The sequence below is a fragment of the Miniopterus natalensis genome, chromosome 7, assembly GCF_054644295.1.
Source record: "Miniopterus natalensis isolate mMinNat1 chromosome 7, mMinNat1.hap1, whole genome shotgun sequence".
In the NCBI taxonomy this organism is placed as follows: Eukaryota; Metazoa; Chordata; class Mammalia; order Chiroptera; family Miniopteridae; genus Miniopterus; species Miniopterus natalensis.
In genome coordinates, this window is record NC_142087.1 from 11,906,482 (window position 1) to 11,926,171 (window position 19,690).

The 19,690-nt window shown below is 43.4% G+C and overlaps 2 protein-coding genes across 3 annotated transcripts; one reads left to right on the plus strand and one right to left on the minus strand.

The window, feature by feature from the left end:
- Positions 1-877: 877 nt before the first annotated feature.
- Positions 878-2,473, minus strand: ROMO1 (reactive oxygen species modulator 1). The gene is made up of 3 exons (XM_016213149.2): positions 2,404-2,473; positions 2,093-2,223; positions 878-1,059 (listed from the first exon to the last, which is right to left on the minus strand). The coding sequence occupies exons 2-3, from the start codon at positions 2,221-2,223 to the stop codon at positions 951-953; spliced, it is 240 nt and encodes a 79-aa protein (XP_016068635.1). The 5' UTR covers positions 2,404-2,473; the 3' UTR covers positions 878-950.
- Positions 2,474-2,551: 78 nt separating this feature from the next.
- On the plus strand, positions 2,552-17,811 carry NFS1 (NFS1 cysteine desulfurase). Of its 2 annotated transcripts, XM_016213150.2 has the most exons (13): positions 2,552-2,663; positions 3,208-3,317; positions 4,016-4,132; positions 5,313-5,396; positions 8,472-8,624; positions 10,269-10,362; positions 10,894-11,028; positions 14,203-14,360; positions 14,760-14,865; positions 14,941-15,022; positions 15,643-15,726; positions 16,124-16,213; positions 17,087-17,811. In XM_016213150.2, exons 1-13 carry the CDS (start codon positions 2,567-2,569, stop codon positions 17,148-17,150), a joined length of 1,374 nt encoding a protein of 457 aa, XP_016068636.1. In that variant the 5' UTR covers positions 2,552-2,566; the 3' UTR covers positions 17,151-17,811. The 2 variants fall into 2 exon arrangements, with proteins under 2 accessions (XP_016068636.1, XP_016068637.1); XM_016213151.2 differs by lacking the exon at positions 8,472-8,624.
- The last annotated feature ends 1,879 nt before the right edge of the window (positions 17,812-19,690 follow it).

Consider the following 19,690-nt stretch of genomic DNA (forward strand, 5'->3'; position numbering starts at 1 on the left):
TACTTTTCCAATTGCTTTTCAGAGAGGGGGGTTGGGGGGGAACATCTGATGTCAGGGACATGGGAGGGTGTTTGCAGGAACCTGCAACTTAAGTACATGCCCTTGAACTGAATCGTACTCGAGACCCTTCCAACACTAGCCATTGAGCCAAACCAGCTAGAGCTTAACCTTTCTTATATATAGATACATAGTACATGTCTAATGTACTATTTAAAAACAAGGAAATGAAATGTACAGTAAGAGTTTAATAAGCAACAAAAGCAAAAACAAAAATATTCACACAAAAATATTTCCTGAGATGTTAACTGGTGAACTGACTCAATACTTGCATTCTCTCCTTTGTCACCTAAGAGATGTGTGACTGATATCAGCATGAAGGGTTGGGTTGAGAAGCAAATTGTTGGGAGATGTTCAAGGTTTGACTAAGAATTTTGTGAGGGGATAAGTTTATATAATTTATACCCTCATTGATGGCTGGTTAGAGAATCACCTGGGATTTAGTTGAAAAGCTACAAAAGTGTCTTGACAGTTTGATTTTGTTTCACTGTGGATAATTGGTTCTTTTTCTGATCAAGCCAGCAGCTATACCCGGACAATTAAAACACCCTTTTGCATTGTGACCTTGAAGAAATGAAATTTACTTGTAGTTTCAGTTTTTCACCTTTAAAACTGATAAAAGCATCAACAAAAGGTTGAGTAGGTAATAGGGCTTACTAGAATCTACGAAAGTTCCAGGCGTGGAAATATTTTCTAACTTGGATTTAACATACAGGTCTAGTGAAAAAGACAAACTTCCTCAGCCCACTTGAGAAAATCTCTAACCAAGCTGTTAACAGGCTAAGAGTGAGAAGAAGAAACAATGCCTCCAAACACAGACTACTCAAAGTCTTTTTATTATACATGGACTGGGACTGATGGGATGGGGTAGATGTGGGCAGCCACTGCCCTGATTAGCATCGGATGCCCATCCCGATGGCCATGAATGTGCCAAAGGTGCCGCCACTCTGCATCATGGTTTTCCCGATGCCGCCCATCAGCTCCCGACCCCGCATTCCAATCCTGGGAGAGGAGGAAACCAAGATGGGGCCAATTGGGAACAAAAATACTGTACAGGGAGATGTAGTAGCTGCTTTTCTAAAATGTGCTTTTAATGATAAATCAAGCACTCCAAAAGTCTGGCAGGACTGTCCCCTCCCACCTGCCCAGAACGAGTAATGACAAGTTGAAGGACCTATTGGAGACTAAGTGCCCTTAGTTTCTGGGAGGCAGCAAATGCAGTGTCAAGTACGTGGAAACCATTTTTCCTGTGCTGGTTTTACCTCTATATATGATCCAATAACGACAGCTGTTACTGTGTTAAAAGTGAGTCATTTTACAGACTGTCAAGTGTAAAAGGATCGTAACGTTCACAGAATTGTGATAATAGCATTTAGCACAGTGATTGACACACAGTGCAAAGTAAATGGTAATTTACAGTCTGGAAAAAAGGAATAGCCTACTACACGTGAAAATGACATTTAGGGTGCAGAGTTTACCTGCTTACTTTCTACATCCTGTTCCCAGGACAAAACTGCTAAAATTTCACCATGTGGAACTGGAAATGAGCACTTAAAACACCTTGCTGACGGGTCAGGAGATAACTCATGTCTATACTTAATATAAATTTTAAATACCTTGCTGACCGGTCACAATGGAAAAGTAGCCGGCCGCACGGGCGAATTCTGGCTCGAAATAGTCAGCAAGGTGTTCAATATGTGCCAGGTTCTGTGCCAAGTGTGGACTGACTTGATCCTTACGACTCTGTGAGGTAGATGTTACCGACCTCACTCCACACTTGAGGAAACCCAGGCTCAACATGCCTGAGATTACGGACCGAGTAAGCGCCAGAGTGGAGGCTGAGTCCGAACTCTCATTCTCCAAAACCGAGGGTTCCAACCTGTCCTTCCAGACGGAAGGTGGTTAGAAATCGGTCTCGCTCAGACGACAGAGAGGAGACGGGAGCGCGCTAAGGCTCCATTACGGCTGCAGGCCGAGCGGAGTGGGCGGGAAGGTCTAGCAGTCCCGCCCAGAGGTCACCACCCGCGCCCCTCACCTGAGACAGGAAAAGGTGCCGAAGAGCGCCCCGGCCGCCATGCCCACGGCGCAACCCATCACAAAGCCCATCTTCACGCGGTCGAAGCAGCTTGGCTGGGACTGTCCATAGGGACCCACGGCCACCGGCATCTGCGGGTTCGAGGATCAGGGAAATGCAGGCCTGGCCGCCAGCCCGAAAGTCGGGTGGGGTCAGAGGAAAAGGGGTGGGGAGCGGACCTAAGGGTTCGAGGAAGTTCAGGAAGGGAAATCAGCGTGGAACCCGGTTCCATCACCCTTTTAGCGTTCGGGCCCTTGAGCCCCCAACCTCACCTCGCTCGCGGCCTCGGTCGCTCAGCTCTACGTCTCACACGAAACGCGAGGCGGAGCGCGCTAGCTGCCCAAGGAATCGCTTCCGGGTCGCTGAATAGTGCTTCCGGGAGCCCATAGCTTGGGACTGCAGCGGCTCGGGGCGCGGGGCTGTACCTCCGGGACCATGCTGGTGCGGACCGCCTGGAAGCGGGTTGCCGCGGCCTTGCTGGCGGCTCAGGGGCCCAGGCCCGAGGCGCCCACTCGGAGTCTGCGCCTGCGCGGTATGCTCTGGGTCCTGCTCGCTGCCACCCTCCCGGGGCGCGCGGAGCTCTTCTCCCGGCCGCGACGCACCGGAATCTTCCGTAGCCTCCCTCTTCCGCCCGCTGCCCAGACCCTCTGACTCTTCCCCTTGGCGTCACCCCTCCAATTTTCTCAGGCTGGACTTCTTAGTAGACTTCGCTGCGACCCCCCTGGGATCCTAGCGACGCTAGTCGTCCACCCAGAGACCTTTAAAGGAGATCTTGCCTGCTATGTCTCCATAGCCCTTCTCAGTGGCTTTGCCCTTTCAGAGCCTTTCCAGCTCCCTACGATGCAATTTGAGTATTGTCCCAACACCCCCCTCCGAGAGCCCTGTCTCTCTCCCTTACCTCATTTTACAGTTTGCTCAAATCCTCTGTTTTCTTTCCTTTTTCCTTAAGATTCAACCCCAGCACTCCTTAAACGTAACTCACCTCCATCCAGCCTTTACCTTCTGATGTCTTGGATACCCTGTGTCCATAGTTGCATCCTCTCTCACTTGGCCACTCCGTTCCATATTTTTGTCAGTTGCAGAGCGTGCTCCCCAGTCTGCTGTTCCCTCAGATGCAGCCGCTGCTCCAGCGGTGGAGTCAGTGCTGCGACCTCTGTATATGGATGTGCAAGCTACAACTCCTCTGGTAAGGACGGAGGGGCAGCTTTTACCAATGCTGCGCATAGGAGTCATATTGTAGAAGTGACTGTGTACAGAAATGGTTGGATCTTGGTAGAGCTAAGAGCCATTGATGAGTGTTTACTGGGAAAAGCAGTGAGGTAGGAGTTAGGCTTAAGTCGTAGTCCACTAGAAGTGGCTCAACTACTTACAAACTGTTCATCTTGGTCAAATCACTTCAGTGTGGGCACTATAGTAGTAGTTAAAAGCATGGGCTCTGGAATTAGCAGGACTGCTACTTAGTAATTGTGAATTTGGGCAAGTAGTAAATGGATTGAGACAAAACAGCGCTTAGCAGCTTGGCACATGATAAGCACTTGCATATTAATGCAAGGCTTCACCAACATATGGACTGTCTTGTCCTGGCCCCTTGTAGATCATATTTCCTGGTAGGAATGTGAACACCTGTAGAAATGGCTGTCAGGACAAGACAATGTTTGTAGATTACCCAGGGAGATGGTAGAATAGCCCAATTTAAGCTGGATTGGGAATGGGAGTATATTAGGTTGATACTTGGTTAGTACTTGAGGGGCTGGAATAATGTTTGAGTCCTAATCTAGGCAGTGTCCGAAGGGTTGGGAGTTTGTTGAGGCAGGTCTGAGGGGATGGAGTGGGGCCTAAGTTAACTATGGGCTCAAGAAGACTGATCTATTCTTTTGTGCTCAGGACCCTCGGGTGCTTGATGCCATGCTCCCTTACCTAGTCAACTACTATGGGAACCCACACTCCCGGACACATGCTTATGGCTGGGAGAGTGAAGCAGCCATGGAACGTGCTCGCCAGGTTAGTACAGAGGAGTCTAGGAGGTACTGATATCAGGGATTCAGTGGCCTGTGGGAGGTATTTCCTTCTTGGTAGGTATGGGTGGAGGTAGAAATAGTTTGGGACTCTTTAAGAAAGAAATTCAGAGAGCAGGCCTTGGAGTCCCTCTGAAGGCATTTGATTAGTTTCCACATTCCCTAACTAAATTACCTTTGGCAAGTTATTTAATTTCTCTAAGCCTGACTTTCCTCACATTGCAAATGAGATTGTAATTGTACCTACTCCCTAGGGTTATTGGGTGAATTAAATGAGACAATGCTAGTGATTTGTTTATTAACCCAAAGTCTATATATATGAAGAGCACAATAGTGGGGGGGTTTTAATCCTCACCCGAGGATATTTTTTCCACTGCTTTTCAGAGAGAGTGGAAGGGGGGGAGGAGAGAGAGAAAAAACACATCAATGTGAGAGAGACACACTGATTGGTTGCCTCCTGCACATGCTCTGACCTGGGTCTGGGATTGAGCCTGCAACTGAGGTACGTGCCCTTGGCCAGAATCAAACCCGAGACCCTTCAGTCCGAGAGGCTGACGCTCTAACCACTGAGCAACCAGCTAAGGCAGTGCTTTTTTTTTTTTTTTTTTTAAGTAAAATTTTTAAAATTGCTATTAGAGGGCTCTAGCCAGTTTGGCCCTTTTGGTATATGGGACAAAGCTCCAGCTAACTGAGCCACACCAGCCAGGGCCACAATAGTACTTTCTTAAAAACACCAATATTAGCCCTGGCCAGTGTGGTTCAGTTTGTTGAGCATCATCCTGTGCAACAAAAGGTCACCGGTTCAATTCCAGGTTAGGCTACATACTCAGGTTGTGGGTTCGATCCTGGGTCAGGGTACATGAGGAAAGGCAACCAATTGATGTTTGTCTCTGTCTGTCTCCTCTGTCTTAAATCAATAAACATATTTTTTAAAAACCACCAATATTATTATCATTATTTTGTATTGGGCTGGGAAAGAGCCTGGGATCTGGGATGTAACTGAATTTATCCTTGCCTGACCCTATTTAGGTGCAGAGCTTCTTCTTGGGCAGTTGATAGAATACAGTAAAGCTCTTCTTGATCTAGAGCTCTGTCCTAGCTGTGTCCTGTAGTCAGGTACTTTCCTGGGGAACTGATGTTACTTATCTTTGTTTTTTGGCTTACAGCAAGTAGCATCTCTCATTGGGGCCGATCCTCGTGAGATTATTTTCACTAGTGGCGCTACTGAATCCAATAACATAGCTATTAAGGTAAGAGGGGATATCGGGGCTTTCTTGACTTGGGAGATGGTACCCTTCTATCATCTGGGTTCATACATGTACTTCCCAGCCATTCACTCCAACCTTATTGTGAGGAGAAGATACAGACAAACACTCTTTCTGATTTGTTGCTTTCTTCAACCCTTTGCCATCTAAAATCTTTGCTCCTATTGAACTGAGTTCAGTAAAGTAGTTGAATAGGGAAGGAGGTGGCTCTTGGACCATTAACCACTTGATTTTTTGGACAGCAGCTACTTCACAAAGTGAAAAATGGTCACTTAACACATTTCTTCATCCTTTTAATCTAGTCACAGTGAAGTCCAAAATGGACTTTTAATTGGGCATATTTCTCAGCTTCACTGTTATATATATGATTTCAGGGCTACCTTCCTCTCAGCCTTCCCTTTTCTTTCTGATCAGATCTGTTTGTAACAGATCTTATTTCTTTAGATGTCCCCATTTTCAAGTACTGATTACTGTAATACCCTCTTCAGGCATTCACTTGGCCACCATTCTAGGATTAGTCACTGTGTCCTTGGGACATTCAGATATTTGGTACTTTCAAAAGTAAAATTCCACTCTCAGTAGTCATGTTGGTGTTTCATAGAACATAATCACCCTTTGACTGAGCCTGGTTACCAGGATCACTTGTGTAAATGCCCTGGTTCTGATAACTTGTGGGCTGCTATAGATTCAACTCTGGCTTCACCCCTCTTACCATTGTCTCTCAGCTATGCTTCTAGTACTTTTTTTTTTGACCTGTCCTGAGTTTAAGAGGTCTGGGACAAGCTCCAGAATCATCAGCATCCTGCCTGATTCTGTTAGCAGGAAAACATCCTTCTTGGGACTGCAGAGACCACAGAGCCAGGTCCCTCCAAAGATGGGGATGGTTTCAAAACTTTGAAAATGTTTGCTTTGAAAGGTCCTACAGATCCCAAACCTAGAGGTTAGGGATTGCTAAGAATAGTTTGCTAAGAGTTGTGACGGTGTTCCCCTTAGTCTCCTGGATAGGTACAGTAAATACCTACTTGCTTTTAGAGCCTTCTACCGTGTGGGTAAGTGATATAGGAGAGGGGGCAACTTTTAAATATTTTCCTTTTTATGTTGTCCTTGAGAACATACAGTTTTTATGTTGTTTTAAATTTCGCCTAATTAGTTTTACACCCTGCTTTTATTTTATTTTTTATTATTATTATTTTTTAAATATGTTTTTTTAATTGATTTTAGAGAGAGGAAGGGAGAGGGGGAGAGAGATAGAAACATCAATGATGAGAGAGTCATTGACCACTTGCACACCCCTTACTGAGGATCAAGCCCGCAACCCGGGCATGTGCCCTGACCGGGAGTCAGACTGCGGATCATAGGTCGATGCTCAACCTCTGAGCCACGTTGGCCAGGCACATTCTGCTTTTAAAGTAGTGCTCTATGATAAGCTCTGGGGGAACGGGTTGCACATTTTATTTCTTTTAATTTTTTTAGAAAGTAATTCATGCATATATAGTATGATTTTTTTAACTCTAGAAAAGTTTAAAATAGAGTATAAGTCTTCCTCGTCTTCCTCCCCTATTCTGACCCCAAGTCCTGCTCCGGGGTCAGACTATTAATTATGTTACTAAACTAATTCTGTTTATTGTTGTTCCAGAAGAAAATACATATATACAAATTTGCTTTTAATATTTTCACAAATTGTAGCATGTCATATTTATTCTTCTATAGCCATTAATAACATATGCTATGTCCTTCCATTTCAAATTCCATTATTTTTAATATAACTACATTCTTGTTTATGGAGTTGTGATACCACAACTGAGTGTTCATTTTACTATTCATTCTCTTGTTGGATGTGCTTAACCTTTCCATTTTTCTTAAGGATTGTAAATATAACTAAAGCATATTTTGTCTCTATAGCTTCATCTGTCTTTTGAAATATTTCCCTAAGGTAAACTCTCAGAAGAAAAATCACAGAGAATTTGAATACAGCTTTTAAGACATCTTTGTACATAATTCTCTGAAGAGTTATAGCATAAATACTACCATTAGCAAGGAATAAGTTTATGAGTTTCACTTCCACACTACCAGCTTTGGGTCTCAGTATCACCATATTTGCATGTTTTGCAATTTAAATAGAAATAAATGAGAGAGGCTTTTGCTTGGGATGTAAGGATAGGCATGTTCCCTATTTTCCACCTGTGAATATATTTGGTCTTTGTTCTCTGTTCCTGGTATAGAACTTCAAAAACCCTTGGAGTTTCCTGAATGATAGAATTGCCATTTCTTATTCAAAACAAGTTTCTTTGGACCATATCTGAGTTTATGGTAATGAGATGATTCATGTTGGGCCCTTAGTTTTAAGGGACAGGCTGGCCACTCCAGAAAGATCAAGCATGTGATTACAGGGTTGGAACTTCCAGCTCTCCTCTTCTCTGGGGAGGAAAGGGGGGCTGGAGATTGAATTCAGTACTGTGGCCAAAGATTTAGTCAATCATGCCAATGCAATGAAACCCCCATAAAAACTCTAGATAGTGAGGCTTGGAGGAGCTTCCATGTTGGTGACCTCATGGGTGTGTTGAGAAGGTGGTGGCATGCCTAGATTCCATGAGGAGAGAGCATGGAAGCTCTGCCCCTCCGCACTCCAGATGACCTCACCCTATGCATCTCTTCCGTTTGGCTGTTCCTGAGTTGTATTCTTTATAATAAAACCCCAATCATAAGTACACCACTTTCAATGGGTTCTGTAAGTCATTCTAGTGAATTATCAAACTTTAGAGGGCTGTGGGAAGCCCTGAATTTGTAGCCAGCTGAGCAGAAGTATGGGTGGGTGGTTGTGAAACCCAGGACTTTCGGCTTGCATTGGAAATGGGAGCAGTCTTCTGGGACTGAGCTTGTTAACCTGCACTAACTCTGAGTAGTTAGCATCAGAATTAAATTGATTTGTAGGACACCCCGTCGGTGTTAAAGAATTGATGTTGGAGCATACCACCTTGCCTGCTTTCCCTTTACCAATGGGATCGAAGTCATTGCTGTCTTTCTGAGTATATTCTTCCTTCCATCACCACCAATTTATAGGGGGTGGCCAGATTTTATAGGTCACGGAAAAAGCACTTGATCACTACCCAGACAGAACACAAATGTGTCTTGGACTCTTGCCGTTCGCTGGAAGCTGAGGGCTTTCGGGTCACCTACCTGCCTGTAAAGAAGAGCGGGATCATTGACCTGAAGGTAGGAGTGGCTCCTGGCAGCAGGGGAAAAGTTGGCGGAGCATGGATTCTGTCTGTGCATCTCTCTCTTCAGCCTCTGCTCAAGCTTGAAGGACTAGATCTAATGATGAGGGTAGGGCTTAGAGAAATAGGCCTTGGCAGGGAATACATCTTGGCAAGGAAACCAAGGGTGTGTTCCCTTTGAGTGTGCACCGCCTTCCTTTTCCCTGGAGGATGTATTTCTCAGCTTTGTTGGTGCTTCCTGGTTTGTGTGGGAGCACTGGACATGTGTGCAGGATATCAGGGGCTCACCATGGCAGAGCTCTGGCTGCCTCCCCTACACCATTGTCTCTCATCGCTCTAAAGAGATAAAAGTTTTTAGAAGAGTATTTCCCTTTTGCTCCATATCCTTATGTGTCCATTTTGGGTAGTGAGTCCAAGTATCTCATCCATCAGATTTTGGATAATAGCATCCCTAGACAGATCCTAAAGTGCAGTTTGTAGATAGAACCCTTGTCATGTACATTTGGAGTTACGGAGGCAACATAAGGAAGATTAAATAAAGGTGGGAGAAAGCAAGGTGGGGAAGTCTCTATGATTGGTTTACAGGATAGTTAACAAGATTATGTGTCATGCCTCTAAGAGGTGTGGAAAAGGAGATTTTTTGGGGGCATTTCAAAGGCGTGTTAACCTAGATGCCCAAGAACAATGGACAGGACTTGCTGAAAGCAAAGATAAACCTTTTACTAAAGAAGTTATAGGCCTGGGGCATGCATACCCACCACACCTTCCCAGTTAGGATTTTGTTTTTTAAATTTTTTTTTTTTTTAATTCAGTTAGGAATTTTTTATCAGATCACTGTGTGAGGTTATTTTTGGTCACTGATTTATTACAGCACCCCTTTTTGTTCACAAGGTTTATAAAAAACAAAAACTGCCAAAGTCTTTTGTTTTTTTATGCCAAAGTGTTTTTTAGTGTGGCTGTACCATTTTATATTTCCATTAATAGTGTATGAATGATCCAGTTTCTTTGTAACCTTACCAGCATTTTTTTGTATGGTCACTATTCTGATAGGTATGTAGCAAAAGTTTCCTTTTTCAGGACTAAGCTTGCCCACATTCTGCCGCCACCTGCTCGGGAAAGTGGGGGTCCTGAGAGGGGGCGTTGGGAAATTAAGAAACACAGAGACATAGGACAGTTTAAGCTGGAGCCAGGTGGGACACTGCTCTCAGATGGAGAGACAGTGACCCCAAGCAAGCTAAGCATCTTTATTATATACATCAAGGTAACAATTCTTCAAGGAAACTGCGGGTAGCTGAAAGGGTCAAAACAATCCCTAGTCAAGCTTTCTCAGAATATACTACTTTGCTGCGTCCAGAACAACATCTTGGGGGTTTTCTATTGTTTCACGCTGCACCCACTGTACCTGGAAGCTAGCACCCGACTGCTGCTCAGCTGATCACATATCCTAGCCTCTGGACAGGGGAATCTGTATCCAGGCAAGGCTTTGCCTCTGGCCCGGACAAGGTCCCTCAGGGTCTTCAGGGCACAGCCTTGCTCTTGCCCGAGTCCCGGCCAGCTTCCAGGTTCAGCCGCTCTCCACAACATTCTAAGTTAGGGAGGACCTGGTGGTACTGTATGGCCTCCTTACTTCTGATATTCTTAGGAACTAGAGGCTGCCATCCAGCCTGATACCAGCCTGGTCTCAGTGATGACTGTGAACAATGAGATTGGAGTCAAGCAGCCCATTGCAGAAATAGGTGAGTATCATGGGTGGACCCTGATGCTTGCTCACCAAGCAGGAGTGGGCTGGGAGCTGTAATACTTTGCAGAGTGCAGTAAGAAAATATGGAGAAAGAGACATTGTAAATGGCATAGCCAGTATTTGAATCCAGGTCTAGTACCTTTTATGTTCTTTTCATTTTACTGCAGTCGGTGCAGTAAACAAGACAGTAAACAAACAACCCTCTAATCTTTTTCTCTCTTCCTCTTTCACCTTTTTCACTTTTGAACATCTCTTTATTATGTTAACTTAGAGCCAGAGACTCTACCTCATAGTCATAAGAGCAAATTCATCTGTTAATCTTTGCCTCTTTTAAATCAATAAGGACATGAAAGTTGATCTGATATATTGAAAGATCAGTGTTAAGAGAGAGAGAAATGATTTATTATATGATTAGAGGCTAATGCCAGATGTAGCTTTGTCTTAGAACTCATGGTACATTGTGGGACCACTGCCAGGTGACTTCCCAACATTGTGCTATGTTTCTTCCCCTCTGTCGTTTCCTCAGGGCGGATTTGCAGTTCCAAAAAGGTGTATTTCCATACTGATGCAGCGCAGGCTGTTGGAAAAATCCCACTTGATGTCAACGACATGAAAATCGATCTCATGAGCATCAGTGGTCACAAAATCTATGGTCCCAAAGGTACCTCCTAGGGTTCCTCTATTCTGTACCTACCAGTAAACCCTTTGACAGATGTTCCTTGGACTCAATGTGAGACTTCCATTGCTCTCAGAAGAAGTTGTAAATTCAGAGTGTCATTTATTTATTTTTATTTCTATTTTCAAATTATAAGAGAAAGTTTATTTAGAAAGTTACAGAGGTAGTAGAAGTAAGCCAGCTGGGCTGCATAGGCTCAGGAAACAAAAAGAAGGGCCCTCGGAGCTTAGAAGAGGGAAAGGCAAAGGTGATGTGCCTGGTGCCTGGGGGGGAAGAAGAGAGGGACGGGAAAGCCATGGGCGTGCTCCTGAGAGGGAGAGCACATTGCAAGTGTCATTTAGCAATAGCCAGGAATACTTACCTATTTGTATATCCTCATAGTTACTGTGTAGCAGATCATTCTTCCCTGTTCTCTTTAGAAAATCCTTAGAAAGTACGTAGACATTAATTTGGTTGAAGAACAGGGAATAAGTCCAGCTAGCTGAGTCCTTCATTCCCTGTGTCTTGCTTTAGCCTAGAGGGTGATTGTGTGGGCTTGTACATACATCGTTTGGTTTTTGTTCCTAGATTTAGTCATCTGTGCTCCTGTTAGTCTCTCAAGAATATTTGTTTGTTCCATATGGTCCTCTTGAGCTAGGAATGTTTCTAGCTAGAATTCTGCCTCTTCACCCCAACTTTTTGAAGATACTGTTGTCCTCTATTTTATGGAGGTAGCCATAAAAAAACACACAAAAAACTCCTCCTCTGTCTCGGGTGAGGTCCTGTGGTAGTTGGTAATACCAGTACACTCTCTGTGTCTGAGGGTGTGTCATCTGAATGTACACCCTATAGGAAAAGGTGTGATAGCTCCTGGAAGTGTGTTAGATGACTTCTTATAGAGGTTCCCAGAGATTGCAAAGAGTGTTTTCGTGAGCTGTTATTTTAAAAAGCTTAACTGCCATTCTATCTTTAACTAATATGTTGCCTTTGTTGGCTTTAATTGAAGATACATCTATTTTGATAAAACTAGTTAACTCATTGAGCAGAAGCTCTGCTTGGCACTTAAATGTGTAAAGGTATTGCTCACTATCCAAAGTCCTGCTTTCTGAACTCAGGATCTAAGTAGATTTAGATAACATGGTTTCCTTCACTATTCAGACATGGAATCTGAGCATTTTCTGTCTGAACTTGGGAACCGCAGAGATTCAGATAGTGTAGGATACTTGAATTTGATGAAAAATAAAATATTTCTTAATAAATGCAGTTTGGTACATTAGTTATTTTTAAACTGGGGTTCGTCATGTTAACTTTTTATAGTACCTGCAATCTCTGCCTCAAAAGTTGTTCTGTGTGAGAGAAGATGAACTTCATCAAGTACCTCCTCTATTAAAAAATCCTTGACTACTTAGTGAATATTTTTGCATATTCATGCTCATATTTTGGCATTAAATTCCTGTAAGTGGGTTTGCTAAGTCATGAGTCATACATATTTTTAAAAAAAATTTTTTTATTCTATTTAGGTAGGTAATGTATTCACATGGTTCTAAATTAAAAAGCTACAAAAAGGGTACCAGATAGAAAATCTCTCATCTCCATCTCCCAGCCATGTAGTTCCCCCTCTGGGGAGGCAGTTTCTTAAAAATTTTTTTTTAGACGCATAGCCTTTAAAGGCAGTGTGTCTTTTTTTTTTTTTGGCAATGTGTCTTGAATTTAAAAAATATATATATATCTGTATGATTTTGGAATTTTTTTTTTTTTAAATGGAAAGGAAGGTGGGGGGGAGAGAAAGAGACATTTATTTGTTGTTCCACTTATTTATGCACTCATTGGTTGATTCTTGTATGTGCCCGGAGATGGAACCTATAACTTTGGCGTATCGGGACAATACTCTAACAAACTTGAATTTTTATATATATATATGTTTTTATTGATTTCAGGGAGAGAGGGAGAGAGATAGAAACATCAATGATTAAAGAGAGTCATTGATTGGCTGCCTTTTGCACGCCCCCTACTGGGGATGGAGTTCGCAACCCAACATGTGCCCTGACTGGGAATTGAACCGTGACCTCCAGGTTCATAGGAGGTAACTCAACTACTGAGCCACGCCTGCTGGGCAGGGGAGGCAGTTTCTATGTATTCGAAAGCACATATATACTCCCCCCACCCCCGTTTTTTAACTTACAAGATAGTATACTATATTCATTGTTCTGCATCTTGCTTTTTTCACCTAATACATCCTTTTTAAAAAACTAGACTATTAAGGTGTTCTTTTAAAAAAATACGTCTTTATTGATTTCAGAGAGAGGAAGGGAGAGGGAAAGATAGAAACATCCATGATGAGAGAGTCATTGATCAGCTGCCTCCTGCAGGCCCCCTGCTGGGGATCGAGCCCTCAACCCAGCCGTGTGCCCTGACCGGGAATCCAACCTTGATCTGGATCGTAGGTTGATGCTCAATTGCTGAGCCACGGCGGCCAGGCCAGACTTAAGATTTTAACAGTTTTCTAACATTGTATCTTGGAGATTTTACAGCGGCAGCACAGAAGGAACTTCCTCATTCTTTTATACACCTCTGTATTTCATGTATCATAATTTATTTGCTCATTCCCCTGATGAAGGACATCTAAGTTGTTTCCAATTTTTTTTTCTATTATGAATAATGCTGCGCTGCGTGATGTCATTTTATATATGCATAAGGAGCTACTTTAAACTTAAAATGAGTCTTTACTCCTTCTGGTAGTTACCTTCCTGGTGTTAAATAATTTTGATAAGTATTGTGTTTTTCCTGCTGTTTCTTCTTTCCCTCCAGCTTTTTTTTTTAATCCTCATCTGAGGATATTTTTTTCCATTTTTTTCAGCGAGTGGAAGGGAGAGAGAGAGAAACATCAATGTGAGAGAGACACATCAATTGGTTGCCTCCCACACGCCCCTGGGGCTGGAGATAGAGCCTTCAACCGAGGTACGTGCCCATGGCTGGAATTGAACCCAGGACCCTTCAGTCTGAGGGCTGACGCTCTAACCACCAAGCCAAACAAGCTAGGGCCTTCCAACTTTATTTTATTTTGAAAAATTTCAAGCTTACAGAAAAGTCGAAAGAATATTTTGACCCCTTTGGAAAGTGATATTTCATTTCATCTGCATTTTTCTTTCTCTCTTTTTTGTAACCAACTTTGTTCCCCAGGGGTTGGTGCCATCTACATTCGCCGCCGGCCCCGCGTGCGTGTGGAGGCCCTGCAGAGTGGAGGGGGGCAGGAGCGGGGTATGCGGTCTGGGACAGTGCCCACACCCTTGGTGGTGGGGCTGGGGGCTGCGTGTGAAGTGGCACAGCAAGAGATGGAGGTATGGAGAGAGCAATTTCCTCTCACAACTTCTTCCCCTGTGCTGGGTCTCCTGTTAGAGGCTTCTTGGTATGACTGGGTTAGATCTCTTGTCCTTTTCCCAGTATTACTGGCATCTTGTTCTGGAGGGAGGGGTTATGGGCTCCAAATCCAGGCCCTTTCAGTAGTGATCAGCTCATTTATTTCTGGGTTATTGGAACCATATGCTCAGTTATTTAGCACCTTTGCATACTAGGTACTGTGCTCAGTGCTGGGGATAGAGTGGTCTCCATGAGTAACACAGGATGATAGGTAGGTCTAATGCACAGTCATTTCTGGATGCAGGGGAAAGGCTCCTCATCCTGTGTGTTCGGTGCTGTTGATGGTCACTGTGCTTAGTTTTCCCTTGCCTGTTCCTCAGTATGACCACAGGCGAATTTCAAAGTTAGCAGAGCAACTGACACAGAAGATAATGAAGAACCTTCCAGATGTGGTGATGAATGGGGACCCTGAGCACCATTACCCAGGTATAGACATGCCCTTTCTATTCCCATTCTGGAAGAGCCTGAGACTGAAACTCCTCTCATAGTTCTTTCTTCCAGGTTGTATCAACCTCTCCTTTGCCTATGTAGAAGGGGAGAGCCTACTGATGGCACTCAAGGATGTTGCCTTATCTTCGGGGAGGTAAGTTGGACCAGATAGACAGGGACTGTGGCAGGACTGATTAGCCTGGCTTCTAAGTGCTATAACAGATTGTTGAGCTTTCCAGTATAGAGATGACAGGCACAAGAGCTCTTGGTTAAGAATAAAGATCATTTTGTAAGCATTTATTTTTTTAGCTAGCTGGGCACAGGCTGAAGTTGCCACTCTAGGAGGGCTTCCGGGGGTAGAATTTTGTACCTTTTGTAGTCCTAGGAGATGCGCATATCTGTTCTAGTATTATATTAGCAGTTCTTTTGCAGGCCTCCAGAATTGTACCATCTAGGCTGGTACAATGTGGCGTATTCAGTCACAGGGGAGAGAGCACATGTTCTGCTGTCTCTTGTTTTCAGACCAGCTCATGCATTGTCATACTGTGGCAATGTCCTTGCTCAAAGAGCTTATCCTTCATATGGACCAGAGTAGCTAGATTTATATCCCAGAAAGTGCAGGTAGTATCAGCCCTTTAGCTCTGACAGATGAGAATGTTTCATTTGTCTCCATGGTATGACTCTAGGAACCTGGGGGATGGGAGCAAGACTGGGGGTTTAGGGCTAAAAACAGATGTTGATGAACTGAGCAAGGCTCTGCGACTTTCTCCTCAGTGCATGTACCTCTGCATCCCTGGAGCCCTCTTATGTCCTTCGAGCAATTGGCACTGATGAGGATTTAGCTCATTCTTCTATCAGGTCAGTCAATTGAGCTGCAACATTTATGAAAGGCATCTTTTGTGTATTTCATCTCCTGTTTTTGTCTTCCTCAATCTAGTTTTCCTTGTTCCTTCTTAATTCTTCATGAAAGTCTCTAGAGAAGTGATTCTCAGACTTCATTGAATATCACCTGGGACGTTTGTGCAAGATAAAGATTTCTGAGTCCCACACTTAGAATATGACTCACAAGGTCTAGAGGAGTAGGAAACTTCTCAGGTGATTCCGATGTGGCTGGTCCATGAGCCATAGAAACTTGAGAAACTCAGACCCAGAGGAGAAGGACCATGTTCTCTCCATATTCTTTGTGGAGTATTTGCTGAATGAATTTACCTCGGTGCTAGAGCTCTGATGCAGAGCTCTTCTGTGCCTTTTTTAGGTTTGGCATTGGCCGTTTCACTACAGAGGAGGAAGTAGACTACACAGCAGAGAAGTGCATTCACCATGTGAAGCGTCTTCGAGAAATGAGGTATGCACTGTTATACAGAGACCCTTTGGAAGAAATTGTAGCCCTGGCCAGAGCTGCTTAGTGGTTAGAGCATCGGCCTGCGCACCCAAGGGTTGCAGTTTCTATTCCTGGTCAAGGGCGCGTACCTTGGTTGTGGGTTTGCTCCCCGAATCCCAGTTGTGGTGCCTGTGGGAAGCAACTAAATGTGTCTCTTTCACATTCATGTTTCTCTCTCTCCACCCCCCTCCCTCCCTTCCACTCTCTCTGAAAAGCAGTGGAAAAAAGATCCTTAGATGAGAATTAACAAAAAAACAAAAAAAGAAATTGCAGTGCTTGCACTCTGTGTTCACACAGCCGGAAACCAATTTGCAAATACTTGGATTTTAGGATTTAGAGGTTCCACAAAGAAAGAAAGTTGATCTCCTCGGCTACTTATTTTCAGAATATGAAAAAATATTTTTAAAAACTAAAGAAGTACATAAATTCAGTTATTTTTCATAGTATTAATAGTTTCATTGCAGCAATAACAGTACAAAATTTCTGATTTGTAGTTTGAGTGTAGGAAAATCCTCTTTAATAAAGGATTCTTGCCCAGCCGGGCATGGTTCAGCAGTTGAGCGTCAGCCTAGGATCCAGGAGGTTGCAGTTCGATTCCTGGTCAGAGCATATGCGGGGTTGCGGGCTCCATCCCCCGTCGGGGGCGTGCAGGAGGCAGCCGATCAATGACTCTCTCATCATTGATGTTTCTCTCTCTCTTTCTCCTCCTCTTCCTTCCTCTCTCTGAAATCAATAAAGATATATTAAAAAAAAATAAAGGATTCTTGGCCTAGGAGCCAATGTTGACTGCTTCGTCACTTAAGCCCTTACTCATCCAATATCTCTTCTCTTTGGCAGCCCTCTCTGGGAGATGGTGCAGGATGGCATTGACCTTAAGAGCATCAAGTGGACCCAACACTAGAAGGGTAGACCTCTGCCTTTGTGCTGGCCTGGCTGCTCCTGCGTCATCAACCCATGCACTGCATGGCACCTTGTTACACCCAGTGGGTATTTCATGTTCAAACCAGAATTGGTATAGCCCAGTTGACTTCAGCTTCAGCTCACCTCCCAAGCCAGAAACATAGGATAATTATCTTTCCAGGGTCTCAGCTTTTTTGGTGGGGAACACTCCCCATTTCTCTCTGGGAGTCCTTCTCTGCTCTTACGGTGAGTGGATGTCTCACCCTGAAACAGGAGGGACATTTGTTATGATATTACTGCTGGACATGTCTATATCCTTGGAGGGGAGATCCAGAACTGAAAGAAGTCTCCTTGTTCAGGGACCTGGATGCTGTACATGGTCATTTGAATTGTTGCTTACTGCTACCAGCAAGACTGCTTCCTTTAGGAACAAGCATAATTAACTATAATTTAATCTTTTTTGTGGCTCCAAAGGCCATCTCTTCATATTGACTGTAGATGGGACAGAAAGTTTCTTAGAAAGTTTGTCTTTCTGTCCTTGTCTTCTTTCGACCTAGTGGAGCAAGAACTATCTATATGATTCTACCCATTATTCTGATAATTTGTTTCTTTTTGAAAACTTGTTAATTTGCAGATTAGAGAAATAAAATCACCTTCCTCTATTTATTCTGTGGCTTTATGAGAGTTCCAGGGAGAATTCCAAGCTGTGCTTGGGAATTGTGGAGCAGACTACTACCCCACTTGATTTCCATAGATGAGTCAGTCTGCTTGCATATATCTTCTTTGAACAATTGAGTGCTTGTCAGGAGCCTGATATTATTCTGGGTACTGGAGATACATTAGTTAACAGGACCAAAAAGGACCTTTCCCTCATTCTTGTGAAGGGACAGAAAATAATGAATAAACAAATATTATAGATTGTGATGAGTGCTATGGAAGAAATAGAATGGTAAAAGGAAATAACAGGGAGAACCTACTATGCTGGATGTACTACAGACGCTTTTTTTTTTTTTTATAAATATGTTTTTATTGATTTCAGAGAGGGAAAGAGAGGAAGGGAGAGGGAGAGATAGAAACATCGATGAGAGAGAAACATCCTTCTGCACTTGCCTTCTGCACACCTCCTACTGGGGATCAAGCCTGCAACCCCAGCATGTGCCCTGACTGGGAATCTAGCCGGGGACCTCTTGGTTCATGGGTTGATGCTCAACCACTGAGCCACATCAGCCGGGCCCAAAAGCTTTTTTGAGGAGGTGTTAATTAAGCAGAAATGTGATTGCCAGGGATGAGTGAGGGATGAGGAAGAGCAGCAAAAGCAAAGGGCCTGAGGTATGAAAAAGCTGGTATGTGGGAGAAGCCAATAGAAGGCCAGTGCAACTAGAGTAGAGTTTTTTCCATCTGTGGGTCTGAAACCATAGGTAGATAGTTACCAGAACACAAACAAGTGAGAGAAAAATAAATTAGACTACATCACACATATTTTAAAATTATGTGTTTGCATGTATTTACCAAGTTGCAAATGTATTTCTTATGTTGTTGATGAACAAAAAAGTTTAAAAGCCACTAAGCTGAAGTTTGCTGAATGCAGATGGATAGGAGAAAGAGGAGATGAAATTATGTAAGTTCTTTAAATAAATTTTTTTATTTTGAATAATTTTAGATTTAGCAAAAGGTTGTAAAGATAGTACAGAATTATATATTCATCACCCAACTTCCTCTAATTTAATATCTTTGGTACATTTGTAAAACTAAGAGATTAACATCTGTACATTAATATTAACTAAACCAGATTTTATTCAGATTTCAACAGTTTTCTCACTATTGCCCTTTTTCTGTTCCAGGATCCAATCCTGGATACCACATTGTATTTAGTAGGTTTTTTTTCCTTTTGACTTTGTGCAGGAAAGATTTCACAAAATGAGTCCAGGTGATTTTGAGAGTATGTTTATTAAAGCTGAGGACAGTGAAACAAGGACGGGCTTAGGGTAGAAGAAGCAACAGGAAAGAGACTAGGCGAGGCTGCTTTGGCTCTCTAGAAACCTTATAGGAAAGAAATGAGCCAAGGTGGAGCTGCTGTCAGCTCACTGGAAAGTCAGAGAAAAGAGGCCTTGGAGACAGGTGCAGGGGGTTAGCCTGGGACGAGCTGCAGCTGCCCATTGCTCCCCTGGCTGTAGGTCTTGTGGTGACCTTACGATTAGGAGATGCACACTTAAGAGGAAAGAAAGGTGTAGGCGTGTTCCCTGGAGAGCCGCTTAGTAGGTTTTGTTTATAATGCCCTATATTATTCCTACAAAGAGTATATTGAATAAAGTGTTGAGGCACCTCTCACAGACAGCAGAGAGGTGTTATCGGACAGCCCCCTGAGTCAGAGGGAGACAGCTGTCCCCAATCTGGATTCTTGTCTTCTCATATAAGTGAATTTATATGAGAGGCCTTGATTGTGTTGTGATGAAGCCAATTTTATTAATAAGACAATTAAAGCATGCACCTTTATTAAAGAAGCAAGGCAAGCAAATTGATATGAAAGGTTAAAGTGGGGTG